This window comes from Neomonachus schauinslandi, chromosome 13 (assembly GCF_002201575.2).
Source record: "Neomonachus schauinslandi chromosome 13, ASM220157v2, whole genome shotgun sequence".
In the NCBI taxonomy this organism is placed as follows: Eukaryota; Metazoa; Chordata; class Mammalia; order Carnivora; family Phocidae; genus Neomonachus; species Neomonachus schauinslandi.
Window position 1 is genome coordinate 18,877,612 of NC_058415.1, and position 18,213 is coordinate 18,895,824.

The window sequence follows — 18,213 nt, forward strand, 5'->3', positions numbered from 1 at the left end:
TGATACCAACTTAACTGGAATGGTGTACAAAAAATCTTCTTTACTGTCCCACCCCCTTCATTTTATGTTACTGCTGTCACATATTACATCCTTATATATTCTGCACCCATTTAACATAGATTTGTAATTTTATGCCTTTGTCTTTAAATCCCATAGAAAATAAAAAGTAGTTATAATCAAAACTGTAATAAGTAATACTTGATATACATTTTTCATATAAATATGTTTATCTTTACTGAGATCCTTAAAATTTATTGTTAGCTGAAACTCTGAGCCGAGGATTCTACATAAAGAAGTCTGTTGAACTCTACTGAACTGTTAAGCTGATGTAGTCCTAAATAGTTTTAGATTGTACCTAACACTTTCATTTCTTTCCACCAGTATTTTTTCTCTCCCTTGCAAACATTGAAATCTCAGCCAGACATCTATTTTATAATTTAATCAAAACCCCATCTAACACTTGCCAAACAGCCTCAGGGGATTGTTACAAGAAGAGAATGCTCATAAATTAGTGCTCAAGGCTTTGTGTCTGAAGCATAGGGAGAAGAATAGAGGTAAGCACTCAACAGCCTGGCCTTTTCCCATATGCTATGGATGTGGCTACTATTACTTACTGCTCTTGTCACATGAAAGAGAAAGTAGAGTGACTCTGTCCACTAGCAAAGATAGTATAGTGTACTAAATCTTGTTCTCCTAGACTTCCTTCTTCTAGGAAATCAGACTGCACTCTGAGAATCTTAAGGCAGAGAAATGTCAGGAATTTGGCTTGAGAAAGAGGAGGAAAGAAAGCCATTCTACACATTCTGCTGTTTTTTTTTCATAATCCAGTACTAGGTGTAGTTTGATTTTAGATATGCGGCTTAGGCTCTTTAGTTCTTAGCCAGAGGTCCCACTGCCGATTTACTGTTGTGTAATATTTCTTGTAAAGTTTGTCAGTGTGTGGTAAAGAACAAAGATATATGTGATTTCCTGTTGTAAACATGAGTATGAATTGATTCCTTTTTAGCTTATTTCTATGTATGCTAGACTCTAGGAAGTTAGGGAGTACCAGAAAAAAGAAGTTGATATTATTGAGAGACCTCGCTTTGGATTGTTCTATTTACTAGTATACAATTAGGAATAATTTATGTACTGTAATGCAGGGAATATGTATAGTACAGAAACAATTGAAATAACTGATTAAAATACTTCTATCTATCTAAATAGATAGAGGAAGATCATGAGAGATCAATCCAATGTAGCAGTTGCAGTTTTTTTCTGTAAAGGGCCAGATAGTAAACATTTTAGGCTTGAATTCCATATTGTTAGTCATAATTATTCAACTCTACTGTTTTAGGATGAATGCAGCCATAAACAGTACATAATGAAAACAAGTATGGGTATGTCCAATAATACTTAATTTATCAAAGTAAGTAACAGGCTGAATTACCCAATGACCCTATTTTGCCACTCTCTGATCCCAGTGCATTATAGTCAGACATGACCAATAAAGGGAAAATATATCGGGAAAGCCATTTGAACTAGTATTCTAATGATACTAAAATTGCCTTAGGTTAGGATCAGAGAAGTACAGCTAAAATAATAAAAGGCAGAAACTAAATGATTTAGAAAGATCAAAACTGAGAAGCATTTGATTTCAATTTAGTGAGCTGGAGCAGTATAAAGTGAATATGATACTATATAAAACTCTGGAGCTGTGCAAGTATCAGGCAGCATCCTTTGAAATTTGAGCTTAAAACATTTAAGGCAAATATGAAGGAAGTCCTCTGCTATTTAGTATGTAGTATTTTGGTGCCCCCATTTTCAGGTTGTACAACTGCTGTGTATAAAAAAAATTGAAAAGTTTAGATACATTGAGACAGATTCATAATACGTATCTACGTTAAACTAGGATATATGGAACTAATTACATATATTTAGTCTACTGGAGGTAAAAGAAAGCTTGTGATTTTCTCAAGAACTGCAGATATATTTTTAGACTGATAACTTTTCAACTCACACACATGAATAAGGTAAAGTTTTAGGAAAAATATAGAGATAAAAATGATGAGTAAAAATGTACTCACTTTATGAGATAATTTCTTTTTAAACTATTACTTTTTTAATAACCATGCATTACATCTTTAGTTTTTGATGTAGTGTTCCATGATTCATTGTTTGCATATAACACCCAGTGCTCCATTCAATATATGCCCTCTTTAATACCCATCACCAGGCTAACGCATCCCCCCCTCCCCTCTAGAACCCTCAGTTTGTTTCTCAGAGTCCACAGTCTCTCATGGTTCGTCTCCCGCTCTGATTGCCCCCCTTTCATTTTTTCCTTCCTACTATCTTTTTTTTTTTTTTTAACATATAATGTATTATTTGTTTCAGAGGTACAGGTCTGTGATTCAACAGTCTTACACAATTCACAGTGCTCACCATAGCACATACCCTCCCCAATGTCCATCACCCAGCCACCCCATCCCTCCCACCCCCCACCACTCCAGCATCACTCAGTTTGTTTCCTGAGATTAAGAATTCCTCATGTCAGTGAGATCATATGATACATGTCTTTCTCTGATTGACTTATTTTGCTTAGTATAATACCCTCCAGTTCCATCCAAGTCGTTGCAAATGGCAAGATCTCATTCCTTTTTATGGCTGCATAATACCCCATTGTGTGTATGCATATATATATACACATACCACATCTTCTTTATCCATTCATCTGTCGATGGACATCTTTACTCTTTCCATAGTTTGGCTGTTGTGGACATTGCTACTATAAACATCAGGGGGCAAGTACCCCTTTGGGTCACCACATTTGTATCTTTGGGGTAAATACCCGGTAGTGCAATTGCTGGGTCGTAGGTTAGCTCTATTTTCAACTTTTTGAGGAACCTCCATACTGTTTTCCAGAGTGGCTGCACCAGCTTGCATTCCCACCAACAGTGCAGGAGGGTTTCCCTTTCTCGGCATCCCTGCCAACATCTGTCGTTTCCTGACTTGTTAATTTTAGCCATTCTGACTGGTGTGAAGTGGTATCTCCTTGAGGTTTTGATTTGGATTTCCCTGATGCCGAGCGATGTGGAGCACTTTTTCATGTGTCTGTTGGCCATTTGGATGTCTTCTTTGGAAAAATGTCTGTTCATGTCTTCTGCCCGTTTCTTGATTGGATTATTTGTTCTTTGGGTGTTGAGTTTGATAAGGTCTTTATAGATTTTGGATACTAGCCCTTTATCTAATATGTCATTTGCAAATATCTTCTCCCAATCTGTCGGTTGTCTTTTGGTTTTGTTGACTGTTTCCTTTGCTGTGCAAGAGCTTTTTATCTTGATGAAGTCCCAATAGTTCATTTTTGCTCTTGCTTCCCTTGCCTTTGGTGATGTTTTTAGAAAGAAGTTGCTGTGGCTGAGGTCGAAGAGGTTGCTGCCTGTGTTCTCCTGTGGATGGTATTTTGATAGGGATTGCATTGAATGTGTAGATTGCTCTAGGTGGCATTGACATCTTCACAATATTTGTTCTTCCAATTCATGAGCATGGAACGTTTTTCCATTTCTTAGTGTTTTCCTCAATTTCTTTCATGAGTGTTTTATAGTTTTCTGAGTACAGATCCTTTGCCTCTTTGGTTAGATTTGTTCCTAGGTATCTTACGGTTTTGGGTACAGTTGTAAATGGGTCGACTCCTTAATTTCTCTTTCTTCTGTCTTGTTGTTGGTGTATAGGAATGCCACTGATTTCTGTGCATTGATTTTATATCCTGCCACTTTACTGAATTCCTGTATGAGTTCTAGCGGTTTTGGGGTGGAGTCTTTGGGGTTTTGCACATAGAGTATCATATCATCTGCAAAGAGTGAGAGTTTGACTTCTTTTTTGCTGATTTGGATGCCTTTGATTTCTTTTTGTTGTCTGATTGCTGTGGCTAGGACTTCTAATACTATGTTGAATAGCAGTGGGGATAGTGGACATTCCTGCCACGTTCCTGACCTTAGGGGGAAAGCTCTCAGTTTTTCCCCCTTGAGAATGATATTGGCTGTGGGTTTTTCAAAGATGGCTTTTATGATATTGAGGTATGTATCCTCTGTACCTATACTCTGAAGAGTTTTGATCAAGAAAGGATGCTGTACTTTGTCAAATGCTTTTTCTGCATCTATTGAGAGCATCATATGGTTCTTGTTCTTTCTTTTATTAATGTATTGTATCACACTGATTGATTTGCAGATGTTGAACCAACCTTGCAGCCCAGGGATAAATCCCACTTGGTCGTGGTGAATAATCCTTTTAATGTACTGTTGGATCCTATTGGCTAGTATTTTGGTGAGAATTTTTGCATCCATGTTCATCAGGGATATTGAATGGTCTGTAATTCTTTTTGATGGGGTCTTTGTCTGGTTTTGGGATCAAGGTAATGGTGGCCTCATAAAACGAGTTTGGAAGTTTTCCTTCCATTTCTATTTTTTGGAACAGTTTCAGAAGAATAGGTATTAATTCTTCTTTAAATGTTTGGTAGAATTCCCCTGGGAAGCCATCTGGCCCTGGGCTCTTGTTTGTTGGGAGATTTTTGATGACTACTTCAATTTCCTTAGTGGTCATAGGTCTGCTCAGGTTTTCTCTTTCTTCCTGGTTCAGTTTTGGTAGTTGATACATCTCTAGGAATGCATTCATTTCTTTCAGATTATCTAATTTGCTGGCATATAGTTGCTCATAATATGTTCTTATAATTGTTTGTATTTCTTTGGTGTTGGTTATGATCTCTCCTCTTTCATTCATGATTTTATTTATGTGGGTCATTTCTCTTTTCTTTTTGAGAAGTCTGGCCAGGGGTTTATCAGTCTTACTAATTCTTTCAGAGAACTAGATCTTAGTTTCGTTGATCTGTTCTACTATTCTTTTGGTTTCTATTTCATTGATTTCTGCTCTGATCTTTATTATTTCTCTTCTCCTGCTGGGTTTAGGCTTTATTTGCTGTTCTTTCTCCAGCTCCTTTAGGTGTAGGGTTAGGTTGTGTATTTGAGACCTTTCTTTTTTCTTGAGAAGGGCTTGTATTGCTATATACTCTCCACTTAGGACTGCCTTAGCTGCATCCCAAAGATTTTGAACAGTTGTGTTTCAATTTGCATTGGTTTCCGTGAATTTTTTAAATTCTTCTTTAATTTCCTGGTTGACCCATTCATTCTTTAGTAGGATGTTCTTTAGCCTCCATGTATTTGAGTTCTTTCCGACTGTCCTCTTGTGATTGAGTTTTAGTTTCAAAGCATTGTGGTCTGAAAATATGTAGGGAATGATCCCAGTCTTTTGGTACCGGTTGAGACCTGATTTGTGACCTAGGATGTGATCTATTCTGGAGAATGTTCCATGAGCACTAGAGAAGAATGTGTATTCTGTTGCTTTGGGATGGAATGTTCTGAATATGTCTGTGAAGTCCATTTGGTCCAATGTGTCTTTATTTCCTTGTTGATCTTTTGCTTAGATGATCTGTCCATTTCAGTGAGGGGGGTGTTAAAGTCCCCTACTATTACTGTATTGTTGTTGATGTGTTTGCTTTTGTTATTAATTGGCTTATATAATTGGCTGCTCCCATGTTAGGGGCATAGATATTTACAATTGTTAGATCTTCTTGGTGGACAGACCCTTTAAGTAGGATATAGTGTTCTTCCTCATCTCTTATTATAGTCTTTGGTTTAAAATCTAATTTGTCTGATATAAGGATTGCCACCCCAGCTTTCTTTTGGTGTCCATTAGCGTGGTAAATGGTTTTCCACCCCCTCACTTTCAATCTGGGGGTGTCTTTGGGTCTAAAATGAGTCTCTTGCAGACAGCGTATTGATGGGTCTTGTTTTTTTATCCAATCTGATAGCCTGTGTCTTTTGATTGGGGCATTTAGCCCATCTACATTCAGGGTAACTATTGAAAGATAGGAATTTAGTGCCATTGTATTGCCTGTAAGGTGACTGTTACTGTATATTGTCTGTATTCCTTTCTGGTCTATGTTGTGTTTAGGCTCTTTGCTTAGAGGACCCCTTTCAATATTTCTTGTAGGGCTGGTTTTGTGTTTGCAAATTCCTTTAGTTTTTGTTTGTCCTGGAAGCTTTTTATCTCTCCTTCAATTTTCAATGACAGCCTAGCTGGATATAGTATTCTTGGCTGCATATTTTTCTCATTTAGTGCTCTGAATACATCATGCCAGTCCTTTCTGGCCTGCCAGGTCTCTGTTACCAATCTAATGTTTCTACCATTGTAGGTTACAGATCTCTTGTCCCTAGCTGCTTTCAGGATTTTCTCTTTGTCTCTGAGACTTGTAAGTTTTACTATTAGATATTGGGGTGTTGACCTATTTTTATTGATCTTGAGGGTGTTTCTCTGTGCCTCCTGGATTTTGATGCCTGTTTACTTCCCCAAGTTAGGGAAGTTCTCTGCTATAATTTGCTCCAGTATACTTTCTGCCCCTCTCTCTCTTCTTCTTCTGGGATCTCAATTATTCTAATATTTATTTGCCTTATGGTATCACTTATCTCTCAGATTCTGCCCTTGTGATCCAGTAGTTGTTTATCTCTCTTTTTCTCATCTTCTTTGTTTTCCCTCATTTGGTATTCTATATCACTAATTCTCTCTTCTGCCTCATTTATCCTCTCCAAAAATGGACAGCCTCCATTTTTGTTGCACCTCAATAATAGCCTTTTTGATTTTGACTTGGTTAGATTTTAGTTATTTTATTTCTCCAGAACGGGTTTCTCTAATATCTTCCATGCTTTTTTCAAGCCCAGCTAGTATCTTTAAAATCTTCATTCTGAACTCTAGTTCCGACATCTTACTAATGTCCGTATTGATTAGGTCCGTGGCTGTTGCTACTGTCTCTTGTCCTTTTTTTTTTGAGGTGATTTTTTCCTTCTTGTCATTTTGTCCAGAGGAGAATAGATGAATGAGAGAACAGAATGCTAACAGGGTAACAATGACCCCAGAAAAATACACACTAAACAAATCAGAAGAGCCCTGAAACCGGGGGAAAAGAAAGGGAAAGAAAGAAAAAAAAAAAAAAAGAATGTAATCAAATATGATCAGGCTGGTGAATAGATCAGTGCCACACACTAGATTTTGGGCGTATTTTGGTCTGTCAAAAGAAACTGCCTCCTAAATTTTAAAGAAAGAAAAGCTTATATATGTACAAAAATAAGGGTAAATACGATGAAGGGCTGGAATATGACTGTAAAGATGAAAATTGTAAAAGATTTTATAAAAGGAATTGATAAGTTGGTTGAAAAAAGGAAGAAATTAAAAAAAATAAAAGGGATAGAATCTTGTCAGGCAGGAGAGTAGAACAAAGCCATACACTAGAGATTTAGGGTATGTTTTGGTCTGTTAGAAGAAACCGTATCCCAAAATTTTAAAGAAAGAACAATTTATATATATATATATATATATATATATATATATATATATATATATATGCCAAAAATAAGGTTACAGTGAAGGGATAGAATATAACTTTAAAAATGAAAAATAAAAAAATTTTTAAAAAGGCATTGATAAGATGTTGTTTGAAAAAGGGAAAAAGAAAAATTCAAAAAAAAAAATTAAAGAAAATTAAAAAAATTAACTTTGAAAGACTAAAGAATCATGGGGAAAAAGCCATGAATTCTATGTGCAGTATTCCCCTAGCATTGGAGTTCTGCCATTCTCGTTGATCGGTAAACTTGGTCTTGGCTGGCTGTTCTTGCTGCTCTTCTGGGGGTCGGGCCTGTTGCCGTGGTTCCCACATGTCTTTGCCGGAGGCGAAATTGCCCTGCCCTTGCCGGTCGGGTTAAGTAATCTGCTCAGGTTTGCTCTCGGGAGCTTTTGTTCCCCGCAAGCTTTCCGTACAGCTTTGGAGGCCGAGAGTGAAAATGGCAGCCTCCCAGTCTCTGCCCCGGAGGAGCTGAGAACTCGGGGCCCCACTCCTCAGTGAGCCCCCAGAGAAAAGCTGTCAATCAGTCTCGTCTCCCCGGTCTCCCATCGCATTCCATGCTCACCAGGCCTGTGACCGAGCATTTCTATCTCTGGCACACGACCCCGTTTGGATTCTCTAAACCCATTAGATCCCTGCGGTGCGTGCCCATGCTGCTCCTCCCCTGGGGAGGAAGGGGAGTCTCCCTGGATCTGCTGCTTCTTTGGTCCCTGCTGGAAGAGCAGTGGCCCGACTGTGCCACGGATCACGGTTTATGGCAACCCTGAGCTGAGGGCGCACTCCTCAGCTCCGTCTCTACAGCCGGCTTCCCTGCTCCGATCCCTGGGAGCTCTGCCGCACTCAGGCATCCGTGGTCTTTCCCTGACACGAGGGTCCTGAGACCACACTGTCCCAGCGAGGGTTCCACCCCCGCTTAGCCACTGGAGTGATGGCCCTCAGCGGAGCCGACTTTTAAAAGTTCCGATTTTGTGCTCCGCTGCTCTATCACTTGCCAGAAGCGGCCGACGGAGGCTCCCTCCCCCACCGTCTATCCTCCCGAATATCGCCTCGGATTCACTTCTCCACACGTCCTACCTTCCAGAAAGTGGTCGCTTTTCTGTTCAGAGAGTTGCTGCTATTCTTTTCTTTGATCTCCTGTTGAGTTCGTAGGTGTTCAGAATGTTTTGATCCCTATCTAGCTGAATTCCTGGGACCAGACGAAATTTAGGTCTCCTATTCCTAAACCATCTTGCTCCTCCTCCTGAACTATTATTTTTTAAAAGACTATTTAGAGGGGCACCTGGGTGGCTCTGTCGTTTAAGCATCTGCCTTCAGTCCCGGACCGTGGGATCAAACCCCCCCCATGTTGGGCTCCCTGCTCAGTGGGGAGCCTTCTTCTCCCTCTCTCTCTGCCTGTCATTCCCCCTGCTTGTGTTCATGTGCTGTGTCTCTCTCTCAAATAAATAAAATCTTAAAAAAAAAAAAAAAAGACTACTTAGAACAGTTATAGGGTCACAGGAAACAATTGTTGAAGTATAGTTGACACTAAGGTTACATTTGTTTCAGGTGTACACAGTGATTTGACGCCTCTGTATGTTGTGCTGTACTCACCACAAGTATAGCCACCTTCTGTCACCATTCAAGGCTATTATAGTATCATTTGACTGTATTCCTTGTGCTATACCTTTTTATCCCCATGACTTGTTCATTCCGTAACTGGAAGCCTGTACCTCCCACTGCCCTTCACCCATTTTCCCCAACCCCCTCCCCCTTCCCACTGGTAACCATCACTTCATTCTCTGTATTTGTGTGTTTCTTTGTTTTTGTTTTTTAGATTCCACATAGAAGTGAAATTATATGGTATTTATTTAACTTAGCATTATACCTTCTAGTCTTTCCATGTCACAAATGGCAAGATTTAATTTTTTTTCATGGTGGAGTAATATTTCATTGTATATATGTACCACAACTTCTTTATCCATTTATCTATTGATGGACACTTGTGTTGCTTCCACTGGCTTTTTTTTAAATACTACTACAAACATAAGTGTGTATGTATTTTTTCAAATTACTGTTCTCATTTTCTTTGGGTCAGTAACCACCAGTGGAATTACTGGGTCATAGAGTATTTGTTTTTAATATTTTGAGGAACCTCCATACTGTTTTCTGCAGTGGCTGCACAGATATACCTTCCTGCCAGTGCTGCATGAGGATTCCTCTTTCTCCATATTCTCGGCAACAGTTGTTATTTGTCTTTTTGATTTTAGTCGTTCGGACAGGTGTGAGGTGATATCTCACTGTGGTTTTGATTTGTATTTCCCTGATGATGAGTGATGTTGAGCATGTTTTCATGCGTCTGTTAGCCCTCTGTATGTCTTAATTGGGAAAATGTCTATTCAGGTCTCTGCCCAATTTTTTTTTTTAAGTTTTATTTATTTATTTATTTGACACAGAAAGCACAAGTAGGGGGAGCAGCAGGCAGAGGGAGAGGGAGAAGCAGGCTTCCTGCAGAGCAGGGAGCCCAATGCGGGGCTCGATCCCAGGACCCTGGGATCATGACCTGAGCCGAAGGCAGACGCTTAACTGACTGAGCCATCCAGGTGCCCCTCTCTGCCCATTTTTTTTTTAATTGGATTGTTTGTTTTTTTTTGGTGTCAAGTTTTAGAAATTCTTTATATATTTGATATTAACCCTTTATCGGATATATTATTTGCAAGTATCTTCTCCCATTCAGTAGGTTGCCTTTTCATTTTGTTGATGGTTTCCTTTGCTTTGTGAAAGCTTTTTATTTTGATGTAGTCTCAGTAGTTATTTTTGCTTTTGTTTCATGTGCCTGAGGAGAGATACTTAAGAAAAGTGTTGCTAAGGCTGATGTACAAGAGATTACTGTCTGTTTTCTTTTAGGATTTTTATGGTTTTAGGTCTCAAGGAGTTGAAACTTAGATCCACAGAAAACCTACATGCAGATGTTTATAGTAGTTTTATTTACACTTTCATATAAAGCTTATACGCACAAATTTTATATTTCAATTTTATAGCCCAGACTTGTAAGCAACCAAGATGTCGGTCAATAGGTGATAAACTGTAACATATCAAACAATGAAATATTATTCACTGCTAAAAGGAAATAAGCTGTCAAGTCATGGAAAGATGTAGAGAAACGTTAAATGCATATTACCAAGTGAAAGATGCCAATCTGAAAAGGCTACATATTGTATGATTTCAACTAGATGACTTCTGGAAAAGGCAAAACTATGGACACAGTTAAAAAAATCCGTGCTTGCCAGGACTTGAAGGTGGTAGGGGAGCGATGAATAATTGAAGCCCAGAGGATTTTTAGGGCAGTGAAAATACTTTACATGATATACTCTAGATGATATAATGATTAATACATTTCATTATGCACTTGACCAGACCCACAGAATGTACAATGCCAGTAGTGAATAGTAATGTAAACTGTGGACTTTGGTGATTATGATGTGTCAGTGTAGGTTCATCAGTTTCAACAAATGTACCATTCTGGTTGGGAATGTTTTTAATGAAGGAGGCAATGCATGGGTAGATGCAAGGGGTATTAAAAAAAAAATTTTTTTTTCTATCTCCTTTCAACTTTTCTGTGACCCTTATTTGTAGATGACATGAAACTATATATAGAAAACCCTAAAGATTCCACCAAAAAAACTATTAGAATAGATGAATTCAGTAAACTTGCAGATAAATAATTAATGTACAGAAATCTATTGCATTTTGATATACTAATAACAAAGTGCAGAAAGAGAAATTAAGAAAAAAATCCAATTAACAATTGCACCAAAAAGAATAAAATACCTAAGAATAAACATAACCAAGGAAGGGAAAGACCTATACTCTGCAAACTATAATTATTGATGAAAGAAATTGAAGACAGCAACAGATGGAAAGCTATCCATGCTCATTGTTTGGAAGAATTGATACCATTAGATGTCCATACAACCCAAAGCAATCTATAGATTCAGTACAATCCCTATCAAAATATCAATAGCATTGTTCACTGAACTAGAACAAATAATCCTAAAATCTGTACTGAACCGCAAAAGACCCTGAATAGGCAAAGCAGTCTTGAAAAAGAGTAAAGCTGGAGATAACAGCATCTCAGATTTCAAGATATACTTCAAAGCTGTAATAATCAAAGCAGTATGGTGCTGGCACAAAAATACACACATTGATCAGTGGAACAGAATAGAGTTCCCAGAGATAAACCCATACCTATATGGTCAATTATAAAAAGGAGGCAAAGATATACAATGAGAAGACAGTCTCTTCAAAAAATGGTGTTGAGAAAACTGGACAGCTATGTGTAAAAGAATGAATTTGGACCACTTTCTTAACAGCATGCACACAAATGAGGTCAGAATGAATTAAAGACCTAAGTATGAGACCTAAAACCATAAAAATCCTAAAAGAAAACATAGATAGTAATCTCTTGAACATCAGCCTTAGCAACACTTTTCTAGATTAGTCTTAAATTTTTTGAAGAGAATATCTTTGCTTCATTGTATTGCCTTTTCTCCTTTGTCAAAGACCAGTAGGCTGTATTTATAGAAGTCTACTCCTGTGCTCTCTATTCTGACCATTGATACCTTTGTCTGTTCTATTGCCAATACCAGTATCTTGCTTACTGTAGCTTTATAGTAAGCCTTGTGGTCAGGGAATGTCAATCCTCCATCCTTGTTCTTCTCCTTCAGTATTATGTTGGCTATTCTGGATCTTTTACCTCTCCATTTAAACTTTAGAGTCATTTTGTCAATATTAAGTAGTTGGCTGGGATTTTGACTTTCATTGCATTGAGTCTATGAATCATTTTAGGAAGAACTAACATCTTGAGAATATTGAATTTTAATATCCACAAATAAATATGGAGTAACTCTTCATTTATATTCATTTCTTCTTTGATTTCATTCATCAGAATTTTGCAGTTTCCTCTGTATAGATCTTGTATATATTTTGTTAGATTTATACCCAAGTATTACATTTTTTGGGTGCTGATATAAATTGTATTATTTTTAATTTTTAAATTCTACTTGTCCATTCTATGTAGGAAAGCAATTGACTGTTGCATACCAACCTTGTATTATGCAACCTTGGTATAAGGGCTTATTAGTTCTTGGAGTTTTTTTTTTTTTTTTTTTCTCTTTTTAGATATTCTGTATAGATGATCATGTCATCTGTGAACAGAATCTGTATACCTTTTATTTCCTTTTCTTGTCCTATTGGATTGGCAGACTTCCAGTACAGTGTTGAAAAGGAATGATCAGAGAGACCTCTTTGCTTTGCACCTAATCTTAGTGGGAAAACTGAGTTTCTTACCATTAAATACAATAGCTGTAGGTTTTTTGTTGATACTCCTTATCAAGTTGAGGAAGCTCACCTTTATTCTAGTTCATCGAGAGTTTTTATCATGAACAGGTATTGGATTTTGCCATGCATCAATTTATATGATCATGTAATTTTTCTTCAGGCAGATCTGACTTTTAAACATAATTTAGATATATTATCTCTTAGAGAAGTTATTTGAACTTACTAAGCATTAGTTTCCTGTTAGGAACCATTTATATATATGGGAACTTATAAAAAAACAGAGAGCAGAAATTGGTTGTCTACCTTATAGGTTGTGAGAACTTATGATAATGCATATCATTGCTTTCCTTAATGCCTGTCTTGTAATAAACAATAATTGTCAGCTGTATTGGCAACTAGTAAAGGGATAATAAACATAATAACATTAGAAAATAAATCTCTGAGGCGCCTGGGTGGCTCAGTCAGTTAAATGTCTGCCTTAGGCTCAGGTCATAATCGCAGGGTCCTGGGATCGAGTCCTGTACCAGGCTCCCTGCTCAGCAGGGAGTCTGCTTCTCTCTCTACCCCTCCCCCTGCCTGTGCTCGCTCTCTCTCTCTCTCTCTCTCTCAAAAATAAATAAAATCTTAAAAAAAAAAATCTCTGAAAAATAATGAGTCTAGGTCACCTAATGAGATGGGTCGGTAAGGCCAAATAGAAATTTGAATGGAGATTGTGAAATGTCTTATGGACTATGTGGATAATTTTTTGAGCTTAAAATTGCATTCTATTATTTTTGGATATATTAAGGGGAACAATTGTGTTTTTAATTAGTACACTTAAATCAGAATGAAGTTTGCTTTAAATGATTCCTGTTTTTTGGAACAGATTCAAGATTTTTGGAAAGTTACCACTGATTTCTTTACGAATCTCAGATAAAAAACTGCAAGGAATTTTGGAATTGATTGAAAGCATTCCGAAACCCACACCTGCTACTGAAACATATGCCCCTGCCAAACCATTTCAGGTAATATTTTTGCAAAATTGATAAAAGTACAAATTAAAGAAACTTGACAACTTTAGCCACAAATTTTGGGTAAAACAATTTAATTCATTTTCAGGAGAACTTAAAAATTACAATTAGGGCTACCTGGGTGGCTCAATTGGTTAAGCATCCAACTCGATCACAGCTCAGGTCTTGATCACAGGATTGTGAGTTCAAGCCCCACAATGGGCTCTGCTAGACATGGAGTCTGCTTTAAAAAAAAAAAAATTGGGGCACCTGGGTGTCTCAGTTGGTTAAGTATCCAACTCTTGATTTCGGCTCAGGTCATGATCTCAGGGTTGTGAGATTGAGCCCTGCATGGGGCTCTGCACTGGGCCTGGAGCCTGTTTAAGATTCTTCTCTCTCCCTCTCCTTTCCCCACCCCGTGTTACTCTCCCCCTCTAAAAACAATTTTTTTTTTTTTTTTTACACTGTAAAAGAGAAAATGATGAAAGAGTAAAAGGTACAAATAGTAAAGTTATGTGATAAGTCTGCTTTTCTTCACTTTGTCTGGCTTGCAGTCACTGTCCTTAATGGTAACACTGTTAACCACTTCTCTAGCTTTCCAAAAATGTTTATGGCATATACTATGGCATGCTCATGTATGTATATATACATATGTACTCTTAAGTTCTTAAAATTTACACAAATTATATCATTATACTTACTGTTCTGAATCTGTATTTTTTCACCATTATCATAGTTTATATACCTTAGAGAGATCTTCATATTAGCACATATAGATCCACCTTTTACTTTTCAGAGCAATATAGTATTGAATTAAGTGTACCATCATTTGCATAACATAATCCCCTTTTGATGAACATTGATATTGTTATGAGTGCTCACAGTTATAACCTACTGCTTTCAGCTTCCTTGTACATATATTTGGGTATATTTTTATCCACTGGATAAATTCGTATAAGTGGAATTGCTCAGTGAATTTTACATTTTCATGAACTTTGCCAAATTTTCTTTTTTAAATTGAGTACTAATCTATAGTCCCACCAGCAGTAAATGAGTGTTTGTTTCTCTGTTCTCGTTAGTTGTAAGTATTAACAATTTAAAATTTATTAAATGAAAAGTTATATTCTGGTTTTGATTTGCATTTACAAGTAACATAGGGCTTCCGTTCATAAGTTCAGTGGGTGTTTGACTTTCTGTTTTTGAAAACTATGTCTTGTGCTGTGTTGTGGAAGGAAATTGTTGCTTTTTGTCCTTTACAAACATTTTTTTGTTTTTTCTTGGATTCATTTTTGGCATGCCAAAGCTTTTGCTTTTTATATATTCAGAGTTACTAAGGTGTGACGCCTGGGTGGCTCAGTCAGTTAAGCTTCTACCTTCGGCTCAGGTTATGATCACAAGGTCCTGGGCTCAAGCCCCCCATCTGTCGGGTTTACTGCTCAGTGGGGAGCCTGCTTCTCCCTCTGCCTGCCTCTCTCTCCCCCTCTCTTTCTCTCTCTCTAACAAATAAATAAATTAAAATCTTGGGGAAAAAAAAGGTTAAAGGTTTTCCTTCATGATTTCTGTTTTATTTTATGTACCTTATTTCTTATGAAGAAAATTTCAAAAAGAAAATATCCATTTGTGGCAACTGGGTGGCTCAGTTGGTTAAGCATCTACCTTCAGCTCAGGTCATGATCTCAGATCCTGGGGTCGAGTCCTGATCAGGCTCCTTGCTCAGCGGGGAGTCTGCTTCTCCTTCTCCCTCTGCCCCTTTCCACTCTCCCCACCTTGTGCTCTCTCTCTCAAATAAATAAATAAAATCTTAAAAAAAAATTCACTCATGTTTTTCTCCTTTTTAAAATTTTGATTTCTTTTCACATTTAACTTTTTTCTTTTGAAATAATCTCAAACTTACAGAAAAATTGTAAAAATAGTATAAGGAACTTCATAAAACCCTGTGAGAGTAAGTTGCTGACATGTTGTACCATAACCCTGAAAACAGTAGTGTTTTGTAATATTTTTTCATAATCTGTTGCTGAGCTTTTAGTTAACAGTTACTTTTGAAGAGCAGAGTTTTTAAGTTTTGATGAAATCCACTTTGTCAGTATTTTCTTTTATGAATGAAACTTTTTATATCCTATCTCTGAAATCTCTGCTTAACACAAGATCAAGGTTTTTCCTGTGTTTTATTCTAGAAATTTTGTAGTTTTAGGTTTTATGATCCATGATCCATTTTATGTTAAATTTTTATGTGGTGCATGTGATGAATTACTCTGTACATTTGTATTTTTAGTTATTTCAGTTTCATTTGTTGAAAACACTTTCTGGGGCGCCTGGGTGGCTCAGTCGGTTAAGCGACTGCCTTCGGCTCAGGTCATGATCCTGGAGTCCCGGGATCGAGTCCCGCATCGGGCTCCCTGCTCAGTGGGGAGTCTGCTTCTCCCTCTGACCCTCCTCCCTCTCGTGCTCTCTGTCTCTCATTCTCTCTCGCAAATAAATAAATAAAATCTTTAAAAAAAAAAAAAAAAAAAAAGAAAACACTTTCTGTCTCCATTGAGTTGAGCCTGTTTTTTGGCCCTTTTCTACTTCAGTGATATTCCTTTGATTTTTATCTATCCTTTTGCTGATACTATAATGTCTTATTTACTACATGGCTTCATGGTAAATATTATGTATGTATGTGTGTATGTATCTCCTTTTTCAGATGTTAAGGAGAATTTTTCTGGGACCATCTTGTGAGTCTGGTTCTTCCATCAGTTTTATGCTATGTTGATGGCACCTCTGAGTCCTTTCTGGCATAATATATATTGTATTTTACATTTTTATATATGTTTCCTTCTTAAATGCTTCTAAGAGAAAGTACTTGGGTAAACGTTAGGTTCATTCTTAGTTATCACTGAAGCCTAAGAGGACTCTTGTCTCTCCCAACCCCTGGACTTAATCTGTATATCAAAAGGCTGTTGAACCTATGATCTATACTAGATGTTCTTTTTAAAATCAAATGCCTATATAAAAATAGGCTGAGAATAACTATGTAATACATCTTACACTGAATTTCTGTTATGTGTCAGGCCACACATTTGGCTAAGGATTACTACATAAGGTCATCTGTTAATTATTTATATTCAACACCTAGCCCAGCTCTAGATTTTGCATATTTTTATCTTTAATCCTTATCACAATCCAGCAAGTTAAATATTAACAGTTACTATTTTGCCCAGGAAACAGACTCTTAGGTTAAATACTTTGCTAAGATGATAAAGTTTGTAACTTTTAGCTTGCAGAGCCAAATTTTGAGTTCAGATTTCTTTTTCTCTCTTTAAACAAATCTACAGCCCTACAGCTGACATTCTTTTTGCTGTTTTCATGCTGCTTTCTATATAAATGACATCCTAACCTGCAGGGGCTTTATTTTCCACTTTCTCCCAGTTTCCTAAGAAAGTTCAGTACAAAACACTAGATCATTACTAAGAGTTTTAATTTAACTTGAAGGGGTTTCATGGGTCAGATAAAGAAAAGTTTTTTAAACAAAGAATCACCCCTTCACAAGTCTGAAAGATTTTAACACCTAAATATCTCTTGAAGCTGGATGTTCCTGTCCACTTCGTATAATAGATTTTACTTTTCTTCTTAATTTTTATTTCAGCTTTCTTAAGGTACAATTGACAAATAAAACTATAAAATACTAATGTGTACATTGTGGTGGCTTAGTATGTGTATATGTTGCGGAAGGATTTCACCTGTCCAGTTAATTAACACATCCATTACTTCACATATTTGTTTTTGGTGAGAACATTTAGTTCTACTCTCTTAGCAGATTCCTGTTGTTTAATACAGTGTTGTTGACTGTAGTCAGCATATTTTACATTAGATCCTTAGCCTTACTCATCTCAAAGCTGAAAGTTTGTATCCTTTTACTAACTGCTCCCTATTTCCTCCACCCTGCAGCCCCTGGCAACCACTTCTCTACTCTGTTGCTATGAGTTTGACCTTTTTTTTTGTTAGATTCCACATATAAATGGTACTGTGCAGTATCTTTCTCAGTCCAGCTTATTTCACTTAACATCATGCCCTCAAGTTCCATTCATGTTGTCACAAATGGCAGGATTTCCTTCTTTCTCATGGTTGAGTAATTTACATTATATATATAAATATATGTGTGTATATATATGCTTATATATTGTATATAAATGCCATGCTTTTATCCATTCAAGTGTTTGATGGACACGTAGGGTAGTTTCCCACATCTTGGCTATTGTGAATAATGGTGCAGTGAATATGGGAGTGTAATCTCTTTTTGATATCCTGTTTTCATTTCCTTTGGAAAAACCAGTTAAGTGAGATTACTGGATCATATGGTAGTTCTAATTTTAATTTTCTGAGGAACCTCCCCACTATTTCCTTGGTGGCTGCACCAGTTTATATTCCCAACAGTGCACAGGAGTTCCTTTCTCTCCACATCCTCTCCAATAGTTGTTACCTGTTGTCTTTTTTTTTTTCTTTTTT

General features: G+C 37.0%; 1 protein-coding gene across 4 annotated transcripts in view; it reads left to right on the forward strand.

Annotated features, from left to right (window-relative positions):
- The window catches only part of VPS13A (vacuolar protein sorting 13 homolog A), a 269,920-nt gene that overhangs the window by 100,213 nt on the left and 151,494 nt on the right, over positions 1–18,213 (forward strand). For all 4 annotated transcript variants that reach the window (XM_021689382.1, XM_044920643.1, XM_021689383.1 and 1 more), the window contains exon 23: positions 13,605–13,743. In XM_021689382.1, coding sequence (XP_021545057.1) covers positions 13,605–13,743 — 139 coding nt within the window. The remainder of the gene's footprint in view (positions 1–13,604; positions 13,744–18,213) is intronic.